The sequence below is a fragment of the Talpa occidentalis genome, unplaced genomic scaffold (assembly GCF_014898055.3).
Source record: "Talpa occidentalis isolate TD23 unplaced genomic scaffold, MPIMG_talOcc4v2.1 talOcc4.5, whole genome shotgun sequence".
Lineage (NCBI taxonomy): Eukaryota > Metazoa > Chordata > Mammalia > Eulipotyphla > Talpidae > Talpa > Talpa occidentalis.
Window position 1 is genome coordinate 6,307,655 of NW_023604861.1, and position 17,894 is coordinate 6,325,548.

Below are 17,894 nucleotides of genomic sequence, written 5' to 3' on the forward strand. Positions count from 1 at the left end.
TTGTGAGTCTTTTCAAATACATGAATGACCAGGTTGGTTCATTATCTTACTACTGATACAATCAATTGTACATTTATTTAGAAACTAGCTCTATTTTCTCTTAACTCTCCATAGACTTATTCTTCCCATCTTTCCCAATCTGTCTGTAACTTTATTATAAGTAACTCTGTGTGGGGCCTGTGGAGATAACAGGATTTTCTCCAAGCTTATCAGACTGTTTTTGGCCGTGACCTTCCAGCACAGGTGCCAGGAGAGAACCTGTAGCCTTAGAATGTTGTCCTCATGTGGGGAAGGCAGTAAATAATAAGTAACCTTGATATACAGTTCTCATGCTCCAACACATATTTCGGCAAACTAAGCTGAATCTTGGCCCTGTGCCGGCTTTGCCTATGAATCCTATAAAAGCTAATAGGGCCCCTGTGGGGAGATACTCACTGGCCACTCGCCAAGTACAGGGCCACTGCTGTGGCTGGAGCCCAGGGGTGCTACCACTACTGGTCACTGCCCCTGCTGCTACCTGTGCATCTCCTGCTGCTTCATAATGAAGACCTGTTTCTGGCCCCACATATTGGCTTCATGACCTGTTTTCTCTTCTACCACCATCAAGAACCCAGCAAGCTTGTAGCCCCAGCATTTATGCTAGCTGGGTGTGTACCTATCTGTTTTTCTACACAAGATTGTGTGTGTGTGTGTGTGTGTGACTAGGTATACATTGCCTTCTGTACCGGAGGTGCCTCCCTGGTGTTTGCAAAGTTGAGTTTCTGCCTCATAAGTCAATCAGATAACTTTCACTAAGTAACTCATCATACCATCAGTTTTGGGAACAACATAAAATATTTCTGGAAACTTTTTGAGTTTTTCTTACTAAACATGGAAGGTTCCAGAAATAATTTTTCCCCTAAATATCTTGCAACATATTCTATCATTTTATTTAAAATCTTGACATTCTGTTCCTGTTTTTATTTTCTAAGAGGGTTCAATTGGAGGTGATAATGTGACCCAATTCAAAATTGAGTTTTGTGCAGGACTAGTGGCTTAATGGAGTAGACCTGATAAAGCAAAGGTCTCTCTATTTCCAGTTCTCCAGATTTCCAGTTCTAACCTATTCCAATGGACAGTTTTTCTAAAATGCCTATTTTTTATAATAACATACATTCTAATGTCATAAGTTTCACTATTAACAAATGAAGGTTGCATGTCTTCTTTATCTTTGCATTATATATAATCCCAACTAAAATTAATGTGTTTACCTTTGAAAATAAGGGCAAATATGTTTCCCTTTGAAAATAAAGGCAAATTTCTTCTTCATTTTTCATGTAACTTGGCTGAATTCCTGGTTAATATCCCATGTGTGGAGGTTGATCCTGCAGGTTTAAAGACTTCACCTTGACCTCAACTACTCTTGATTCTTGTAGCAAGAGATAAGCTACCTATTTAGTAGGGTGGCTTCTGGTTTGCTTAAGTGGTAGAAGCTGTGTGGCTAAGAGAAAAAAATACTGTGATTTTACCTTTTCATCAGCTTAAAATTTTATACACAAAGTTCTGAAGTTACTGGTGTTTTGTAAATTATTTTCCTTAAATGCCAGAAGTATTTTTTAAGTCAGTGCCTTTCCTTTTGAAAGTCTGTTCAATTATAAGATAAAATTGTGGAAGGATTTTCTGAATTAACACTTGACTTCCCTCCACAGATGTTTATTGAAAGTATTCATTTGCCTGATTATGCCTTGTGATATTTATTTTTAGGGGGATAGTTCCTATGTGAAAGATCGCTGGTGTGTTTTTGATGGATTTATGGTCTTTTGTCTTTGGGTCTCGTTGGTGTTACAGGTAATTACAAACTTTTTAATTACAAGAGAATATTTTCCAAAATGGGAATAATTTTTAATCGAATAGAAATAATTCAAATATCTATATATCAAATGTAAAAGTATAATTTCCTATAACATTAAGTTATTTTAAATTTTTTTGAATTATTGATATAATAGCCTAATTGTAATATTTTGATTATTGTCAGTCATATTTGTGGTTTTTTGTGAATCAGACATGAAAGCTTAGTACTATAGAGAATTATTTCTTATTAGGCAGATACAAAATATATTCATTGACATAAAGGAAAGAACATGGGTGAGATTTTTCATTTGTAGAATAAAAAATGAGTTTCAAAATTAAAATTCGAGTCTTTTATTGTGATTCTATCTTCTCTCAAATCAGCTTAGTATAGATATATTGAGAGATATATTGGTTAATTTACTGTATTGCAATTTTAAATGTCTTACTATGATAGTGGGGACATACATCAAAGGGTTTAAAAGTGGAGATTTTATTGGAAAACAGCAAAATTTCCCCATGCATTCGTTCAGGGTTGATTTTGCATTTAATTCAGCTAAGTTACTATAGTCATTAAAAATTTCACAACAAAATAATCCATTGTCCATCTAAAAGCTCATCATAAATTTCATAAGTTTCATTTCTCCAATGAGCCAATTCCATCCTGCATGTTCATGTCTTCTTTTTTATTAATAACTAATATGTGATTGACAGACATTTTCTCTATCAATTTTCCTGTTAGTAAATGATACAAATCTTTTTCATAATATTTTGAACACTTTCTCCATTATTTTATGGTAGATATGCAAAATATTCCACTGGAGAACACTGTAAATGAGGAAGACTGAGCATACATATTTTCTAGCCTAAGCTGGTGCTTGTTTTTGTAATAAAAGCCATGCCTTGATAAATTATATGCAAATGAACAAGATGAATGGCTATGTATTTGCTTTCTTTTAAGATAGCTTCAAAATGTACTCAAAAGGAAATTGATATAGGTGGAAAATAATGCAGATTCAAGATTGCTATTGGCACATCCTGATGCTGTGACTATGAGCTAAAGGGAAAGCTCCAGGTATTTATTTGCCTCTGAATTTTCAGGTGTTTGAAATTGCGGACATAGTTGACCAGATGTCCCCCTGGGGCATGTTGCGGATCCCACGGCCACTCATCATGATCCGAGCCTTCCGGATCTATTTCCGATTTGAATTACCAAGGACCAGGATTACAAATATTTTAAAGTAAGCACTGTTCTTACATAAGTAAAGGGGGAATGTTTGTGAAACTTTGGCAAAGTTTTACCCATTTAACCTACCTTTTCCCCCCAGGCGATCAGGAGAACAAATATGGAGTGTTTCAATTTTCCTACTGTTCTTTCTACTTCTTTATGGAATTCTGGGAGTTCAGATGTTTGGAACATTTACTTATCACTGTGTAGTAAATGACACAAAACCAGGGTAAGTTTATCAACTATAGCTGCCTTTTAATTAATCAGGATGTTTCTGGAATTCTCATGAGAAAAACCCTCTGTGTCTAAAGTTAAGTAATATAATTATATATACAATATATATGTCTATTAATATTAGTTAGATATAGTTTATGAATATGAATATAATTATATAAGTATATGAAGTATATACATATATAAATATGTTTATGTATAATATGTAAAATATGCATATTTTATCTCTGTTCTCTATTATCTACTTCCTCAATATTGTACATTCTTTTAAGACTAGTATTCAAGACAAGCCAGACTGAAAACCTAACTCTGTGGGGAAGTCAGTTTAGCAAACTCACAGGAACATCTAGACATCTTCCTCAGGGTGGCAGAATGCATGACACCACCAGTCTATTTTCACTTCTCTCTTCTGTCTTTTGTGGCTTTAAAGCCCAAGCTCTTAAATGCCTACTGATAGAGAATTGGATTAAGAAGATTTCGATTATAAATGCAACAGAATACTACTCAGCTGTAAGGAAAGACAGGATCTTGCCACTTGCAGCAACAGTGAGGGAACTTGAGGGGATTTACTAAGCAAAGTTATCCAGAAAAAGACAGAGAAATATTAGATGACTTAACATATGTGAGTAATATAAAAAAAAAAAAAACAAAGCAGATCAACTGACAGAGCAAAACAAGTTAGTAGACATGGATGACCAAACTCAGATACCCACAGGCAAAGAGGGTGGGAGGTGGGAGAAACAGTGAAGGGGGTGTAAGGATGATGGAGTTTTGCTTTTGCCTTTTTGTTTTGTGTTAATTCTTAAGGAAAACACACACACACACACACACACACAAAAACCCATGCATTCCTGGGCAGAAGCCACATTGCTACACACACACACAACCTCCAAACCATGCTTGGCTACTGGAAACAGCCCTGGTTCATGCCACCATTCTGCCCACTTATTTTTTCTCTTCCTCTAGTTCTCACTTGCATTTTGACATTTGCAGATGTATTTTTTTTCTCCTTGAGCCCAAGTATGTGTTCTAAAATGTCACCTTTTATCCAATAGATCTAGTTGCTGGCAGTGGAAGGACTAGGAGTTAGTGTAGCCCAACTGGCCAGCTCTAACCTTCTGGCACACATGGCTATTTTGTGTCCATTATCCCTATCACATTTTGAGGGCTTCAGGCTGTCTGGGAAAGGGTGGAGGAGATTCATCTCAACACCAGCACCTACCTAGCATCCTAGCACAGAGTGCTTAGTACTTGGTTACTGAAGGCAAGGTTGATAATATATTTACATAGATATAACTTTATGGAAAATTGATAGAGAATAAGAATAAGGACTAAAAGCAAGTTGCTAAATGCAACAAAAGAGAAGTGGCTAGAAAATTAAAAATCAATGAGAAAAGCAGTAAATTAGTACAAGCACAGGGTAAGGAAGCTGAGGGAAGCAGTGAGTAAGGGCAGAGACTGTGTGGGTGAGGAAAGAAGCACATGTGTGGAGGAAAACCTGTGGGTAGTTTCCTTTTTTTTTTTTAAGTGAATGTAGGCTGTAGAATATGTCTAGATTGTTCCATGAATGGATATGAAGATGGAAAAAGATATCGTGTAGGTGGAAGACAATGGATAAAGAAGGAAGAACAGTGAAAGCTTCCAAATTTGAAAGCAGCTGTGTTCTAACACCAGTGAGGATGGGGCTGGTTTCACGTTACCATTTTATTAATAACCAAATCAGAATGTGAGATGTACAACTTCTAACACAGCTAGAGGATCAGACATCTTGCTGGCAAACTTAATTTTGACATGTAAAATTTCACATAAATCAGTGAACAGGTAGGTACCTTTGCACTCAGGGCTCTGGAATCACTGCAGTGAGTACTCTTCCCCAGAACCCTGTACTCGCATTACTAAGAAAGGAGTGTCTTAGGAAAAAATACATTAAAAGGCCTTTTGTCTTCTGAATGTTAGCTCCAGCTCACTACTTTAAAAAAAAAAATTTATTTCACTTAATTATGCATACAAGATCTGGGGTGCAGGCTAGAGGTGTGAGGGGTGAGAGGATTCACCAGAGACAGAGTGGGGAGCAGAACAGGCAGATCTACTGAAATCCACTGCTGAGGGGAGCAGCGGGGAGACAGGAGAGGTCTGCTGCACCATGTGGCTGGGGATTGAACTCGTGCTGATTGACTTCATAGTGCTGAGACTTAACCCCTTGCACCACCAGGGAGGCCCTCTAGCTCATTACATTATCCCCCAAATGGAGCTCACCACAAAGAATTTCATACATATTAGAGAATTTCTGGTTACTTGAGACAGCAGTTATGGGTGATTATCTGTATTTCCTCTTGCCCATATGTGGAATATCTGCCAATGGCAATGTATATGGACACAGAGTTTGCCTTCTTTTCATGCAGCTTTATTATTTGAGAAGAAAATGAATAACTAACCACATGACCGTAATGTTACCCACAGTAACAATGTACATAAGTTTGATAATTCTTTTTGAGGATCCATCATTTTTATCATTTTAATTTTAATTTTCAGTTGTGTTAACTGAGTTTTAAATTTCAGCTCATAAGCGGAAATATTCTTGATGCCATTTTACCATTAATTCCAACCCAGACGTTAAATTATATTTAGAGAGTCAAAAATGTCCAAACTCAAAGCACATCAAAATATCAATTACAAAAATATCTCCAACTGCCCCATTTCCTTTTCTTGCTTCTGAACCTGGAATTTCTCATCACCATCTCTGAGTCAGACACTAAGCTACGGCTGGACGGTTGTGTTTCCAGTGACCAGTGTGGCCAGTTGCTGTCATGACCTCATTTCTCTTAATTGTCCTTTAGCAATAGTTTCATTTCTGCTCAGTTAATTTGCATGTTCTGTTGTCCAATAGTGGGAAGGCTTTCAGGTTGAGATCTGTCTGTTCAGAAACCTGTACAGACCTGGTTTCACAGGTGATCTCTGGAACTGCTTACTTTGAATCTGTGAGTCAAACAAGAGGAGTAAGGAAGCAACAGGATCAATAGGAAGCAACATGGAGATGACTTCTTTAAAGCCAGATAGAAGGATATGCTCATCATGTGCTCACCAGCATTGTTGGGAAAGCTTTCCATGCTTCTCTGATAATGAATGGTGACCCAAGGCAATTACAGAACAAATAATGAGATTTGACTAAGCAAAGCAATTCAAATCCTGGAGAAAGTTGAGAAGAGCAATAGCCTGTGGCAGGAACAGGTGTTGCAAAATGCCAAATGTGATGGCAGAAATCTCCCTGAAGCTAAAAGAGGAACATGTCAAAATGAACTGGTAGGTGAAGTGGGAAAGATGACACCTTATTATCAGTGAGAAAGTAGAGAAATTTATTCATGGGTTAGTCTCTGAGGATGAAATCTGATTCCCAAGAGTGAAAGAATTAGAAAAACCTCCAGGTAAGTCAGTGTGTTAAATATATGAAAGTTTACTATACAGAGATCAGGACTCAACAGCAGTCATGGAAAACCATGAACTTTAAGACCCAGAGGTGAGGGCAGGGGACACACCACAGATGCCCCCTCAGAATTCAGGCGTGACCCTGTTGTTACAAAGCCATTACTGATGGCTCCCCTGGGCAGCTTGTAGTATTGGCGGTATTTTATAAAATATTAATAATACATAGACCAGAGAAAATTTAATGTGGCATTTGGAGGTTTCTATTGCTGGTGCAAATGAAACTTAGGTTTGCCCTTCAGGATACTTGGAAAGTCAGTGAACTGCTACAATGAGTACATGCCAAGGACACAAGTTTTAATGGGGCTGGTGAGTACATGGTTAAGATTGTTAGAGGTGATTCTAACATAATGTACTGGAACATTCTATGTGAAATGAGCGACCCTGCCAACCCAACCCCTGGCAAATAGTGTCTACTTTTGTTGCCACCATAGAAATCACACACAGCATCTTTTGGAAACCTCATCTTTTCCTGTACCTACCACAGCACTCCCAGTGCATTTGGACAATTCATTTCTATGATGTAGTCTGACTGGTAGAGAGAATCATCTGTGAGCTTTGAAAAAATATAGACTCCAAGCCACATCTGTGGGTTTGCATTTATAGGCAGGGCTGAGAGTCTCAGATTGGACAGGTAAGAGATCAGTGATTTAAAGTCTTAGTTTTACATGAAAACCCCAGGAAAATGTTGTAGGATGGCACACACAGGTTTGAAGATAAATTAGAATTTAGAAGATTTAGAAGAAAAATCTTGAGTCTTCAAAGAAATGCTAACATTTCAGTAGGTATTCACAACTCCACCCTTTAAGGGGTAACATAAACTTCCCCTTCCCCTACTAAGGATAGAAGCCTAGAAAAAATACTTAATTTTGTTTTTTACTGAATGATGTATTCAGTTCTTTATGGCTTTATCTATCTAGCAGTTTGGGAAAAGATGAGGGACTGGAAACATATTAAAATTTCCTTAGTTTCATAGTAAGGGAAATTTACTTCATCATTTTGTAGAAAGGTGCAGGATTTACTTGTTTATAAAAAGAGGTGCAATGTCAATATTATTTCTTAAGGCAGCCTTTTTATCTTGTCTGGCTGTTTCTCTAAAAGTCCAGGCAGAGCAATTAAAAGTTTTAAAACATCAATAAATAGTTTCATCTCTGTAAATTCCAGGGTGGGATTAGTTTTCCAAGGCATCCAGCATTAGAATTAGCCAGACTGGTTCATGGTGGCAGGGAGGCGTTCATCAACCCAAAAGAGGAGGCCAAATAGGAGTGAAAGCAAAGCCGGGAGATTCTCTTGGGTGGACCTCAAAGGCAGGAAAAGCCAAAGCAGGTTTCCTGTCAGTACAGGCAATGAGAAGAATGACAACTAAGTGTAGGCTTCTTTCAGCAAGAAAAGGACCTTGTTCTCAGGTCCTCCGCTACAAGCAAGACAGGCAGCAACTAAGTGTCAAAGACCATAGTCACTATTCTCTCGGGTGCGAGTGTGTGTGTGTGTTCATCTGTGTTTAACTCAGTTCATGGGTTTAGTTACAAGTGTGCTTTTCTATTCATGATTTCTTCTGGAACATAAACTAAAAATAGGAAAGAAAACTTACTGATGCCATAATGACAAACTGATCTTAGGGTGTCTGTGGTTATCTGTTGTCGATGGATTTGTTTTGCTGTGTGCTTTCTTCTTTGCATCCTGACAATTTTCTCATCAACTGCAAACTTGAGATAAAAAATTGTTAACTTGGCTTCTGTGAATGTCTTTTACAAGACATGGATCAAATCTAGCTCTTGAGAATCAACATTTATCTTGCTTATCTTCAGTGCTCACAGTGGAGGAATAGACAGGTAGTGGTCTGCCTGGGAGAAGCACAATCCTTGCCTTTGTCCTCAATCCAGAAGTGTCTGAGGGTGTAGATTAAAAATTGTTTGATATGGTAATAATCCCATTGTTTATAACCCCTGAAAAAAGGTATGCTCTTTACCCCTACCCATGATAGGTGTAAACTCTCCTCCTCTTCTGTACACATCCAGCTTTGATGTTCCCACTTCCCAGAATGCCATGCTATGCATCTCCTCTAAAACCAGAGTCTGTTGATGCTTCAATAATCCCTGGAAGCATCACCCATTGGAAATTTGCCCCAATCTCCACCACCCACAGTCTGGGGTCATCCGTGATGTCCCCCTGTGCCCCCACATGCCAGGGGCATACAGATAGCTCTTGAAGCACTGCTCACACTCGCTGTGCACACTAACACTCTTCCACTCTCTCTCACACTAGGCAGTAAAGTCCCATGTTGGAAATACCATCTCAGTCATTTCCAATCCTTGCATGCTGTGTGCCATGAAATAGACCTGCCAAAAACAATTATTTGGCATGAATAAGCAGACAAATGAAATAAAGTGGCCCTACTAAGAAGGGGAAAAACAATTTCTGAAAAGAGGCTAAGCAATAACAAGCATAGCTATGTTCATAAGTGACAGTAATTACAAAAGGCCAACACTATATGTGTTGCAACAAGCCATGACAGCAGTAGGTATCAGTAGAGAAGGAGACCTGTGATTAATGAAGAGACAGATTTGATCATAAAGTCTCAAGCGGCTGCATTTGCCATCAGTGAGAACAGAACCCAGGGGGCACACGGCTTTGCTCTTTTCCCCTTTTACATGAATGTGTGATGAGATGTCTCTGGGTGTTGTTTTTCAAATGGTCTTTTTTTTTTTTTTTGGCCCAAATATCTTATTTGCAGATGAGGAAACTGAGGCTCACACGGTTAAAGTGAATCACCCGAGGTAATTAGGTTGGTTACTGGCTGAAATGAGATGAGTGCCCTTGTGTTACACTGTACAACTCACTGCTCTGGGCCATCAGGCATAGCCATTAATAAAAGTATAAGGGCCTTCCTGGTTGCCTAGTGATTAAGCCTCAGCGCTATCACCTTTAGGGCCTGAGTTCAATCCCTGGCCAGGGAGCTAACCCACACATATTGCAGCAGACCTCTCCTGTCTCGCTGCTGCTCCCCTCAGCAGTGTATTTCAGTGAATCCACCTGTTCTGCTCTCCATTCTATTCTCGGTGAATCCTCTAACTGCCTGCTCCTCTGGCCTGCACCCCCACTCTTATATGCATAAATAAATAAATAAATATTTTAAAAAATAAACAAAAATATAAATCCCCAAAGTATTGCTGGGGACTATTATAAACAATTTTGGCAACAAGCTCACAATATGTTTTCTTAGATCTCAAACTCCTACATAAATTTTTTGTAAATAAGATATTTTGTTAAGAATTTTTAAAAATATTCCAGGCAGATAATTAAAGCCTTTTGACAATTAACTTTTCACAGGGATTCCAGGACTGGTTTTGAAACATGGAAACTGTTAAAGCCAGAAATTAAATAAATTGAAAACCCATGCCTATTTCGGGGTTTCACACTAAGAAGTTACATATAAACAGTAAGATCCAGCTGCTGAAGAATTTCTTCTACAATTCCTTTACAAAATAAAGAAGTAAAAAAATTCATCAAAGATTCAAATAATAGTGGAAAGAAAGACACGTTCATTTATTCATAAAATAGTGCTTAAGCCTCCGGTCTGTATTAGCCAGTGTCTTCCAAAGAAACAGAGCCAGTAGCATGTGGAAAGAGTTATTTTAAGGAATCACATGATTGTGGAGGTAGTAAAAAACAAAACTTTCAAGGCTAGAAATTCCAGGTAATATTGATAATGAGTTGATAATTGAGTTCTCTAGTCCAGAGGCAATTGAAAAAGAAAATCTTTCTTTTTGAGGAAATCTTAGTCATTTCTCTCCAAATCTTTAGCTAGTAGGAGGAGACCCACCATATTATGGAGAGTAATCTGCTTCACTAGAAGTCTACTGATTTAAAAGCTAATCGTATCTTAAAAAATACTTTCACAGCAGCAGCTAGCCTGGTGTTTGACCAGATAACTGGGCAGCACAGTCTAGATATATTTAACTATCACAGACTGTGTCAAGGACTATATGGAATTGGAGATTATTCTGAGGAGCAGTCAAGTCTGGAAGACATTCATGAGCAGTGACCACACAAACTTGAATTATTTGTGTCCCAAGTTCCAGAAGTAAAAAGGGAGGGTGTTTTGAGAAATTATAGCAAGGAAATCTAACCCAATAGAAAAACTTATGGTGGGCCCCCTGAGAAGGCAACATTCAGGCTGGGACCTGACGACTGAAAAATGGGGTTACCAGGCAAAGATGGGAGGAGAGACTTCCAAGCTAATGCAAAGGCCCTGAAGTGGAAGGAGTTTGGCAAGACCTGGACAGAGGCCCATGTGATTGGACATAAAGTCAGGAGCCGGATCTTCCAGGATCTTGTCCATTATATTCAAGATTTGCCCCTGATGGATGGATCTGAAGCAGGATTGTGATTATGAAAAGTCACTCGATTGTGTTCTGTGGCACTAGCAGGACTAGTAGTGGATGCAGGATGACCGGTTGGGAGGCTGGAGAATGGTGTGTGTAGAGATGGAGCTAGAGAGAGTTGAATAAGCTCGAAGGTATTATGGAAGACATCTAGGGGGGCATGCAGGTTAGTTATGAGAGCTGGGGGAGAAGTAAGTATCGGGGAGATTCTGCATTTCAAGCCTGTGCAACACTCGGTGTGGTGCTATGACTCTGTGTGTCCTCGGAGACAATGCCAGTGAAGGAGTCTGTTCAGAGTAGGGTGTACGGAGCCTGGATGCACTTGTGGTATGACCAAGTGGAACCATCCATTTGGCAGTTGAACGTGTGTTTCTGACAGTCTAAGAAGACATTTAGCATGAGACAGGTTTGAAACTATGCAAGTGGGTTTCATTGCAGAGGGAGAGAGGGTCTTGAAAAAGAGGAAAGCCAACAACCACACTCAGAGCAACTCAATGGTTAAGGCCAACTACAGGATGAGGTGGATGAAGGCAAAGCTAGATAGGAGACTAGACCCTTAGAGCTGCAAGTGGGCCTTGCCAGTGCCTTCCTACCACAGCTCTCTCTCCACCCACAGCTGGAAAGTTTTGCAGCTTAGGCCCACCTAGAGATCCAGAACAATCTCCCAACTCAAGAGCTTTTGGGCTTATTTACATGTGGGCCTTTGTTGCCTTTTGCCATTTAATAATATAATCACAGATTCTGGGGACTAGGACAGAGACATATTTAAAGGCCCACTGCCTGCCTCCCCTCCAACAACAGTGTGGAACAGGCAGCAGAGAGATCACAAAAGACAACAACTAAAAATTTCCCTATGGGATGTAGCTCACGGAAACAAACTAGAGCAATTGCAGTAGATTTGAGTTCATGAAAATGGACTCAAAAATTAAATTAGGGGATTAAAACAAGTAGATACTTTTTTCAAGAAATCCGACTGCACAGAAATGTGGTTCTTGAAACCTACTTAAGCATGAGTAGATACTATGATGGGAAGAGTCATGATCTATATTTCTATATTTAGTATTTGCCTAGTGGGAGCAAGAATTTACCCCCCTCATTCCAGAAGGCCTCTGGTTCTATCCTGATATTTTAGAGGAAATTAGCAAAGAAATAATTAACATTAACAAAAGTAAAGTCTAGTAGATTATGGTTAACTGATAAATTGGAAAAAAAGTTAAATATATATTCTGAAACTCTTAACACTCTTTTCAATTTTTAAGAAGGGTAATTATTGGTGTGGTTTTAGATACAAATGTTCCAGGGCAATTAGTCATTTAATAAATGTGTCTCTGATAAGCATTTGCTAATAGCTTTGATATTGGCAAAAATAATATGTTTCAGGGCTGAAGCCAGAAGACATTAGAAATATATCTGTGCTGGTGAAGGTCACGCTTCAAATGAAAATCGGTGCTAATATGAAAGAAAACATAAATGCAATCAAAAAGGAAAGAATAGTCTAATATTGATAGGTTAATGCTCACATAACCATGTTTGTTAGCAATTATTGAATGATTAACTTCTCCCCAGCAATATTCAGAGAGTTGTACATTAACTCATTTGATGAGTAGAACACCTCTACAAAGTAGAGGCAATTACTGACTCCACTTTAGAAATGTGGAAATGGAGGCTGTGCACACCCACAGCAGGGCTGGTTTCCATCCAGGCAACCAGCATTTCAAACTCAATAACAAGAGGTCACACCTCGTGTGGATTGTTTACCAGCTCCTGCTTTATGTGCTTTGCAGTGAGCACATCATTATGTTTCCTCTGCAGCCCTGAGGTAGGCATTTTCCCTCCATCTTACACTGAAGAAACAGATACACACAGATAGGAGAAGTCACACAGCTCAAGTGGCCCAGCTTGAACTGGACTCCACAGTCCAATTTCCTATCCAAATAGCAGAACGGGGATGTTTTTGGGTAGACAGAGTACTTTCTCAGTCAGACACTGCTGCTATTGTCTTTTTAAAGTATTGGGAAATAAAAAAGTAATTATTGATTTTGGTGAGCTGGTAAACATTTCCTCTCTGAAGTGAATGAAAAACTCGATCATCTATAAACTTTCCCTCAGCTGCACAATTCTGCAAATAAAATGCTTTCAGTATCAGTGCCTAATCCTCCCACTCTCTAGACACTTCTTCATGGCTGTGTTTTCACCTGCATGGATGTATGCTACATGTTGGTACTGTAGTGATTACTAAGCATCTAGAACAAGTACTTACTGAGCTCTTGCAGCCTACTGGTGCTATGCTGAAGGCATTACCAGGATTATTTAGCTTAATCCCTATAGGAGCCTCACTGTTAAGTATGATGACTCTCCCTGTCTTATGGGTGAAGAAACTGAGCTTAGAAATGTTTAGAATGGTAGAACTTGGGCTCAAACCCAGAAAACCTTCCTCTGAAACTCTGAGTCCCAGCCCCTCTCTAGCTTGTTCAAATGTTCAGGTATCCAGCTGTAAGGGAAGGGACCACTTGGCCAGATTTAAGGGGAGATGGATCATTCAATCCGCATAAGAGAACGTAAAATGGGGAAAAGTAAGTGATGTGTCTACCTAAATCATGTAGTCCTTTCCACAATGAGAACCTTCCCCTTGGTTTTTCAGGTGGGGTCCAAAGGGGCACCTTGAAATGGGACTGGAGGGAATAATCACTTACACACTCATCTCTCACCCATGAGGTCACCTGCAACTAACTGAATCCTGGAGGAATAAGCTGAGGTGTCCGAAATGCAGGCTTTAGGCACTATGAGAAAGGTGTGGGTCAGGTATCAGCAGGCATGGTGTTTGTGTGTGTGTGTGTGTGTGTGTATGTATGTGTGTGTGTATGTGTGTATAGTGGTCTTGAGCCACTAAGGACCACAGAGAGTTAGAAGTCAGACTCGAGAGAATCCACATTGTGTAAGGGAAGGACAGAGCCAGTTGAATACATGAAATCTTACAAAAGCAATGAGACCCAAGTCTGCCTCGATACAGCCATAACCTGAGGGGTTGCTGAGACTACCTGAGCTTGGTCCCCATTTAGGAAATTGATGTAGTGAAAAAACTAATAAAATCAGAGCTTGAAAAGGCTCACCAAGCCATCTAGTCAAACCTTTAGCCTCTGTACAATCCATGTAAATTGCCCAGATCTATTTCTCAGGTCAGCCCAGAAGGAAAGTCACCATCACCAGCCGGTGATCACCTCCATTGTCTACCGAAAAAGCCACTACAAATCCAAGTCCTCCCACATCAACTGAATCTCCAGTCTGTCCTCCAGGAAGATGGAAAAGTCCTATCACCATCCCCTAGATGACCTAGTATTCTTGCCGTTCCACTAAATCACCTCTGATCTTTCTTTTCAGTGTGATCTCCTTTGTTCCTCTGTCTCTTGCCTTATTTGTCTGGTTTTCTTTCTAACTGCACATCTCTCAATTCAGAAGACCAGTGTCATTTATAAGATTCACTGTGTTATACGGAAAATGACTCTCATCATTTCATGGTGCTTAGCAGCAGTTAACTAAAATTTGTGCCCACTGGGCAGTGAAGGATTTGTGAATAAAAAGGAATCTCCAGGCAAGTCAATATTCTTTGCAAATCTAGAGAACTCCTTCCTTTGCATAGCGTGGGTCTTCCATGACAAGACAAAACAAAAAATGAAACAAAACAACAGAAAATATCAAGGTAATCCTATTTGTATAAAAAGCTACTGTGGATATGAGTCAGGTATTATTTAAGAATGTTATCAATGCATCCACAAAACACCAGTCTTAAATCTGGGTCCATAATAGCAGTTATTAATGAAGAGTAATGACTTTTTTCATCTTAATCAATTTTACCATTGTGGAAATTGTCTAACCCTTTCGTGTGTTGTTCACAGAAATGTAACCTGGAATAGCTTAGCTATCCCAGATACACACTGCTCACCAGAGCTTGAAGAAGGCTACCAGTGCCCCCCAGGATTTAAATGCATGGACCTGGAAGACCTGGGACTTAGCAGGCAAGAGCTGGGCTACAGTGGCTTTAATGAGATAGGTCTGTCTGACTGGTAAAGCACGTTTTCAGTTTCTATTTTGCAATGTTTGTAATGGAGGGAATAGTTGTATAATTGATATTTCATATTAAGGCTGACTATAGTAGTTAAGAAACTCAGATATAAATTTTACTTGTATGCCTATACTGTCTTTTATTCCACCTTACAGTCTATAACATGCAGTGGATGCCTATGTGATTTTAGCAATGTCTGTATGTAGTTAAATAGCTCTCCTTGTAGACTATCCTGATTCCTAGTTATAGCACTTGAAAGTGTTGAGCTGGGATGAGGGTTGTTAATTCAATGATAAACAAAACATGGTTTCCTCTCACATGGTTTCCCATAGTGTCCTGGGAGATGAGGTAAGTCTACAAATGCCAGGCATCGACAGGCACAGGAGAGCTGAAAAACAATCCTGGAACAGGAGACAGTTAATGAAGACTTAATGAATATGCATCAATTTTTATAATAGATGCATGGGAAATGTGGGTATAGGGGTATGACATGCACAAGTGTACACACCTATTCATGGCTTGTCATATTAAGTGCTAAAATGTGCCACTACACACAGTGATGAAAGACCACAGCATCTGCCATTTAGTTGGCATTTGTAACCATTTTATGCAAGTTTCACATGTCTCGTTATTGAAGCAAAAACCATAGACTTCCAATTACTTTATGCTTTGAAATTTGTCTTGGTCTGCTCAGGCTGCCATAACAAAATATTGTAGATGGGGTGGCATCAATAACAGCAATTTGTATCTTACCATTTTGGAGGCTGAATGTCTGAGATCAGGGTGCCAGCTTGGTTGGATTCTGGCGAGGACACTTTCAGTGGCTTACATATGGCAGGTGTACCATTATAAGGTGGGGGGGGCAGGAGATCATACTCTGTCTCCATCTCTTCTTGTAAGGGGACCCATCCCACCATCCTGAGCTTATCTCAACCTAATTGCCCCACAAAGGCCCCACCTTCTACTACTACCACCTTGGAGAGTTAGAGCTTCAACATAGGAATTGGGAAGAGGGGGTCACACAGGCATTCAATCCATAAGAGAATTGTTATCAACACCATTTTTTAAAAGTCAATGTCTCCTTAAAATTTCAAGGCCCAGATATGTTTAAGAAAATTCTAGATTCTCTTACCCAGGGCCTAAGAAAAAGTCTTTCAATGTCTAATAGGACGGTGTTTGTGCTCATTTAGAACCAACTCAATTTCCTGATTTCTGATGTGGTTTCACATCTCAGTGGGGAGGAGGGGGCGTTGACAGTCAGGGACAACAACACTAGTCCCTGGATGGCAGTTGTTGTGAACCCACCCAGTGACCAACCCAGGGCAGGAAAATGACTGATAAGTCCCAGTCCCACCATGGCCTTCAGTTGTAGCAGCTCTTGGATGGTGCAGTGCAGTCTGAGCTAGGCATTGGGGTAACAGAAAGAGCATGTGAAGGTCTTGCATTGATTGAGGAATACTTCCCTGATACATGAATTCAACCACAAGGCGACAGACACTGGATAGACTATAATACTGAACTTGAGCTGAAAAACTCAAATAGTTGGTATTTTGAAAAGAGAATTTTGAAAATAGCACCCCAGAATTCTAATTCTTATATTACCATATGTTCTCATCGTGAATGTCCACTGTTGTCCTTACCTGGGTATTGCATCTCCTATTTCAGAAAAGTTTAGAAGCCAACAGATGTGAAACAATTTGCTCTACTTTCCTAAGTATGTGGCTTTGGGATCAACTTATATCCTTTGCAGCTTCAAAAGTGCAGAAACCTCTTAGCATTATATCAGTGACTTTCAAGATAAGTAGGAAATCACAGGTGTGGTGTGAGAAATGAGACATAGATATTTGATAGACTGAGTAGAAAAGCTCCAGCAATCCCAGCAGCTGGGCAAGGCTAGAATGCATGACTTGTCAGAACCTTTAGCTTTGTCTTTTAGGACCGCTGACGTTACCTATGTGTTATATGTGTTAGCACACATGACTGAAGGGTATCCAGATGCCCCAGTCTGTATTAAGGGGAACACACTCTAATAGGAATTTGGTCATTCACATGTGTGAAGGCAAAGCATGCAGACTCTTAGTATGATTGATTTTTGATAGAATTGGTGTGCATAAAAGAGAAGAAAGGATATCCAAATAAAACCGCAAAAATTACCCATCTCCTTGTCCCCAGCCAAATATGGTTGGCATGAAGTGGGGCTGCTGAAATCCCAAAACTTCCCACAAATCTAAGGTACCTTCTGATGGGGAGCCACATGAAAGGACTAAGCAGGTCCCAGAATGCTGGGACAGAAGGAGAGAGAGAAAATGCAGAATATACCACATAATCCACAGTGAGGTCAAGGTAATGCCTTCTATTGTCTCAGTCAAGGACCAAGAACAGCCTCTCCCTGTTTCTCTCACCAATGTATCTCTTTTCCAAATCTATCCTCCAAGTATCTACTACATATTTCTCCTTCTGTGTATCTCCTCCAGACACATCAGGGTGCAAGTGAGAGTTGGAAAAGCCCACCTGCCTTCCATGTTATATAGGTTAACCTGGTTGCTCAGCTCCACTCCTGGTTACCTACCAGTAGTAACTCCCCTGCTCAGGAAGTCAGTTCATGGCATGCTGGGACTTGTAATCCAAGGTGGCTGTGTATAAGTGGGGGCAAGGAAAACGGTGCCTCCTCTTCACAGGG

At 39.7% G+C, this 17,894-nt stretch overlaps 1 protein-coding gene across 4 annotated transcripts in view; it reads left to right on the top strand.

Annotated features, from left to right (window-relative positions):
• NALCN (sodium leak channel, non-selective) overlaps positions 1-17,894 on the top strand; it is a 267,020-nt gene that overhangs the window by 39,364 nt on the left and 209,762 nt on the right. For 3 of the 4 annotated variants that reach the window (XM_037528733.2, XM_054701969.1, XM_037528734.2), the window contains exons 3-6: positions 1,744-1,827; positions 2,929-3,068; positions 3,156-3,284; positions 15,048-15,202. The exons of the other annotated variant lie outside the window; for it this stretch is intronic. In XM_037528733.2, the coding sequence (XP_037384630.1) occupies positions 1,744-1,827; positions 2,929-3,068; positions 3,156-3,284; positions 15,048-15,202 (508 nt within the window). The remainder of the gene's footprint in view (positions 1-1,743; positions 1,828-2,928; positions 3,069-3,155; positions 3,285-15,047; positions 15,203-17,894) is intronic. 4 annotated transcript variants of the gene reach the window in all.